We start from the raw sequence: 6,000 nt of genomic DNA on the forward strand, positions 1-6,000 counted from the left end.
TTTTGAATAAATAAATATTTCTTTAAGATTGTAATGAAACCGATCTAACTATGAGACGTCCTTATTTTACATAAAAAAAATGGGTAAACAAAAGGAGAAATGCGAAAGTGACAATCCAACAAAGATACGTCAAGACGCTTGCTTTGTTTGATGAAGTTGAAATTGAAAGAAACGAAGTTTTATTATCGTTTTGATGAGAGCAAACATTTTAACAGCTCACAATGATGTCACCAAATACATTTATGATTCTCAAGACACAAAAATGATTTATTTCGCAAGTGACAATATAACGAAATTTTTTGAAAAATACAATTAATATCCTTACAGGAAATGAATAAAGAATTAAGAATTGAGTGACTAAAATTTCTAGTCACACTGCTGCATATGCTACAATGATTTTTCTTTTAGCAAAAACGGAAAAATAACCTGTGGTTGAAAACAAAGAAAAATTGGACTTCATTTTTTATCACAGCACTTCATAAAATTCTTCCCATACAGCTTTCAGTTAGCTCCAGGAAAACATTCAAAACGCAGGGCTAATATACGAAACTTGCGTTAGACAAATCTACAGAATATTTTTTTTTACATCCAATTGATCTCTGTGTTTCCGAAACGATGCATACGTTTTTATATGTTAAAAGACTCCATGTCTCAAATCTTTTTCACCAATCCGGTAAAGTAATAACTTTGAAACAAAAGAAAAAAACTACTTCAAATATTGATTGAATGAAATCGGCATGGGAGTGAATGCAAATGAAGGAAAACCAAGGGGATAGATTAACAGGGATTATTCAATTAAATTTCGATTTCAGGTTACATGAATATATTATTTATCCATTTTCTTTTTATCTTGAGAAAAATTTGGCCAACTTTCAACAATTGTGCATAGAAATAATCATTTTCGTTCTTTCGCATTTGATAGATGCATTTTGAATTTGTCAGATTTACTTGCTTATGTTCGCAAATGGAATTGGAATTTAGGAACTAACGTCATCTGGTCGCTGTTACTGTCAGCATAGCATAATTTTTTAAATTTTAGGCCTCCTCCAACCTCGATGTGGATTGTACGTAATTTAGCGCTCTACAAACATGAAAAAGGAGATACACACTTCTATTTATATGCATTTCCTTTTTTAGTTATTTATTACGATAAAAGTTTATTCTTGCACAATACTTTTTAAAGCAAATTGAGTTTTTACTCGTTTCGCTTTAAACATAAAAAAATTCTATATTTTTTTTTTTCTGGGAAATTGGACCTAAGGTGGCAAGTAAATGATCTCTTTTGTTTTTTTAATTGTTGTTTGTAAATAAAAGTCATAAGATTTTACTTTGAGATATGACATAATCAATCAACAAGCTTCTTTGCTAAAAAAAATTATTTCTCGGAAAATGAGTCATACTTTTCCAATTTCCACGGTCCTATTCTTAATAAACGTGCCATTCAGACTAACAAAATGTGGCCTCTCAAATTACAAAGTGTTGAAGCCTTAAAATAAAACTTTTGCTTTGTTTTTCTGTTTTTTACCAATTTACTGATCGTAATATCCTTTTTTAATTTTATTAGATGTAGCTGCTTCAACAGAATTTTTATAATGACTCACAAACAGACGTGGGGGAAGGAGGTGAAATTATTTAATTTGCACCGTAAAATAACGGTAATTTCTGAGAATAAAAAATATTTTGTTATCCCCACATTTCTTAGCGTATATCTTGAGTTTTTGTAATATTAGGGATTTCTTGTAATATCGGGCAAAGAAAAAGCTCAGATAGGACGTGAGCTAGGATGTAGTTTTAACAAAAATGGAAAATAACCTTGCCAAAAATGACAGCAAAGATAAATTCCATGGATTACATTTTTTGAAGAATCCTTGTAATCTATGACATTTTAATTTTAGTACACGATGTAAAATATATAAACGAACTTTCGCAACTTTCTTCAGTCCGCCTAACCGAGCCCGCTCGCCTCATAAGAACTCATATCAACTGTCTAACCGAGTCACCTCACATAAACAGCCTCTTAGCTAACAACGAGGCAATCTCCGATATGAATTTGCTGACGGCAATTTTCATCGAAAGAAGCTGTGTACTAATAGTGATTACCAAGAAAATGTCCATTTTACTTTCGCATCTCACTTTCAATTCTTGCGAGTGTTAATAGGTTCACCTTGTGTAAATGCAATAAACAGCTGGACTTCTGGCAACAGAATTCAAAATTTGAGGTCATGTGTCAACACTTTTTTCTTGCTGATTGTAGTGTGTTTACCTTTCGTTTTGTCTAATTAATAGTGATATTGGGCGAAACATTTTCGTTTTCTTAAGCAAATGTATACACGGTTTCGCGATGACACTTGATCTTCGCAAACATTATTTTAATCAAAACAAAACATTAAAGGAATAGTAAAAGTTAAAGAAGTGAAATTGTGGAAATAAAAAGACGCCACTTTTTCTGATATTTAACGAACGACTCGTTCGCGCTATAGCAAGGTGGTTAGAAAAAATATCCAATAAAGATGAGAGTTGTCTTCCTGTTGGCGTTCTGTTGCTTGATTGGAATCACTTTTTCTTGTAAGTAACCTCACTTAATTGTAAGTTTAAAAAGTTGCATTTTCTATTTTACTATGATACTAAAAATCTTATTATGCATTTTTTGTTTTAAGACCTATCATTGTGTGAGCCTTGAACGCCTAACCACTTATTGTATAGATTAGTTTCTTTACATAATAGATAGTTTATTGGTGCAGTAATACTTCAAATTATAGCTAGTACTTAGATAATAAGATAGATAGTACTTTTCATGGGCTCTAAGACGCGCGTCTGGTGACGTTTTGGAGAAGGACTTTTTAATGAAAATCATATCTGAAAGTATCACTTATTTCAGTTCATGGCAAGATAAATATTCTCATGTCTTTATAATTCCATTTTCTTTGAAACAATTTTACCATTTTTTCATATTTTTTTGTTTCCTATTTTATTTAGACCGTCACGGCAAACGTGAACTTACTGAAGACATCAAAAATGAAAAGGAAGCAGAGGAGAAACTTAAAGCCATCTTAAGTAAAGAAGATGATGAGGATGATGAAGATGATGGGGAAGAGATTGACGTTCCTGAAGGCAAGTTCAATTCGTTATTAACTCCTCTGCTTGCAGTCTCTGTAATAATAATCGTGTTCTGTGTGTGTGTGTGAGCAAGTCTTCTCGGCCACAAAGGGTTTTCTAGCGAAATGTTTGTGTATATTTGAATACTTTAAATTAATTCCGAGCGATGCAAACACTCTTCATCTACAAAAGTGTTGTTATTTCAAAAATTTTTTCTGAAGTAATCTCTTTGACATTTAGATGAGGATTCTGAGGACAGACAAATGCACGATCCGCGTCCATGGAGATTTCGAGGGCGAAAATTTATGCGAAGATGGGCTCCAGTAATCATACGTACATATCCTGCTTGGGGTGGTAAAAAATAAAGAAAACAAAAAAGTCAATACTTCGTTGTATTTACTTGAAATTATTTGTTTATGAGAAATGAACTTTATGAAATTGTCCTGTTTTTTTCTTTTATTCCTTTATCCATTAATATAGTAGAATCATTCCTTACCATTGCGACCAGGAATTTTCTACGCAGTTCTACCCAAACTGACTTCTATTTAAAAAATATTACCTCTGACCTGCTCAGTCATTAAATAACATATTATAAATATTAACATGCCATGAACTAACGAGTTTATTTTACGCTACATTTCGACAATTATGGCTGACATGATCGAAATCGTCTTTGGCTATTTATTAGTTGAAGAGTACAGGATCGAAATTATCCAATCAAGTTACAGTAATTAAAGTCAATCAATTTTCACGAACACGGATGGAAACAATAAATTGTGTATTTTTTTCCCTGTATTTGCGTTGCGTACGGGCCTTTTTTACCTTTGCACACGTTGATTGAACATTCGTTTCGTTTTACTGATATAATCACAATCCTTACACGAGAGTTCATAGACATTATTACATTAAGACATCTTGTGTTTCGGATACAAAAGTATACAACGTAGCGTGTTTTTATGATTGAAACACTGACATTGGCATGTACAAATATATGCCTCGAAATTAATGTGGATAATCACATAAAGTATAGGTCACTACATCTGATCACATACAGTCTTCTGTAAATTTTCCGGTTAAAAAGTTATAAATATCTTGCCCTTTAAAAATTTTAGTGGTCTAGTACTAATTTTAGTATAAACCAGTTGCTTATCAAAAATACGTTGGATTTCCATGACTTCCAAGCTTTAAAATATGATTTTGAAAAAAAATAAAAGCATTTTCACATTCTCTACATCGTTTTCAGTCTTAGATTGAAATCATCAGTGTTGTCTCACGTTGGTTGTAAAACGCGTGATAATATCAACTATTTGATAAAAGACATTGTGCTACTAGAACAGTTATCTTATCTCTATGTATCGAGTGAAGACAATCATTAAAACCAACATCAAATTGTTGATTATGAAGCAAAAATTGTACAGGCCAACTTATAACCAATTATCTCCCGACGTAATTGCATTTGGGATCACAAAAAAGGTATGTAAGGAATGCATTGTACTCACCTAAATTATATATTAAATCATGAATACCAATATCATCAAGATAAAATTCCTATGCGTTAAAGTTTTGTCTCTTTCTACTTTTGTATTTTACTTTTACCTCGATGAATGTCTTTTCTTGTCCCTGTTCACATGAAATTCAAATCACAAAAACACATCCTGCTCATGAATTGGGTTAAAACACAACCATGCAAATTTAATTTTTTTCGCGTATAAAAAAAAAATAAAAATGTTACGAAGAGCGACATAATTCACCCCTGATCTGTCCAAGAATGATATATAGGTCTGACATTCTGCTCTAAAGCGCTACGTTTAAAAAAACGAACACAAAACTCTTCCTAAGAGACCATGACATTGAGTATAAATTTTATGATTTGGAAACTCTACAAATTCGTTTCACGAAAAAAGTTCTTGGAGTGTTTTTTTTTGTTTTGCAAATAGAACTTGAATAAATCCAGCACAGAAACGCGAAACTTAAGTAGACCAATGTTCTCTTTTTAGAGGATATTTCTAAAATTTTTTTGCAGTAGATAGATAGACGTGCACATTTTATATGGCTCGCTTTATAAATATTGATGGATATACCCTGTCTATTATTTCCAGGAAGGACCATGCTTTAGATTATTTGATGCTCATTTGAGCTTCACAGACCCAATTACGGCTTCCATAAGTTTCTTTCTTATTAAAAACTGTAAAAAGGAATAGGGCCTGGATTAATTTCTTTCGATTTTGAAACGTCAAAATATTTCTATCTTTCAGTTATTCCATCTCGAGCCTGTACAGTCGGAACCACGTCAAGGTTCATAAAAAAGTCATTTCAAAATCTGCCGATTCAGTCGTAGCATATGTTGATCTAATCGTCCACAGTTACAGCAGCAGGATGCCAATGTACCAGCGTGACTGAAAATCGACATTTAAGTCACAAAAAAGCTTAAATTTTGTATCAGTTAATTTTTTTTGTAGTAAAAAATATACGTTTATCTATATTATAATACCCGTATACGTCTGTCCGTCTGTCTGTCACAAAAAAAGGTAGCTTAGCTGTGCAAGTAGCGAGACGCACGCAATGCGGTATAAAAAGGACGGGCGAACCCGTTGATTTTTCTACGGGCTAACGACTAGTTATTAATATTTTTGGCTATATCCTTCCCATTTCTTTTTTGTTACTATTTTCATATTAGAATTTTAAATGATACATCTTTACGTGCAATACGTCGAACTTATCATACTTCCTCATGGTTGTGTGATTACCCCTTTTTAGAACCATTTTTTATATACTTCGTAGAGTAATTACGGTTTTACTAAAATTTGAAAAGGCTTTTTGAGAATCAAAAATAGGTTAATAAAATTATTAGGACGTCATAGATTCATTCAACCATGAAATGGTTGTCTCTAAATTGGTTCTTTA

General features: G+C 32.2%; 1 protein-coding gene across 1 annotated transcript; it reads left to right on the forward strand.

Annotated features, from left to right (window-relative positions):
- Window positions 1-2,370: 2,370 nt before the first annotated feature.
- Window positions 2,371-3,534, forward strand: LOC130648997 (cysteine-rich hydrophobic domain-containing protein 1-like). The gene is made up of 3 exons (XM_057455169.1): window positions 2,371-2,565; window positions 2,977-3,111; window positions 3,337-3,534. The coding sequence occupies exons 1-3, from the start codon at window positions 2,511-2,513 to the stop codon at window positions 3,459-3,461; spliced, it is 315 nt and encodes a 104-aa protein (XP_057311152.1). The 5' UTR covers window positions 2,371-2,510; the 3' UTR covers window positions 3,462-3,534.
- Window positions 3,535-6,000: the final 2,466 nt, after the last annotated feature.

The sequence above is a fragment of the Hydractinia symbiolongicarpus genome, chromosome 7 (assembly GCF_029227915.1).
Source record: "Hydractinia symbiolongicarpus strain clone_291-10 chromosome 7, HSymV2.1, whole genome shotgun sequence".
In the NCBI taxonomy this organism is placed as follows: domain Eukaryota; kingdom Metazoa; phylum Cnidaria; class Hydrozoa; order Anthoathecata; family Hydractiniidae; genus Hydractinia; species Hydractinia symbiolongicarpus.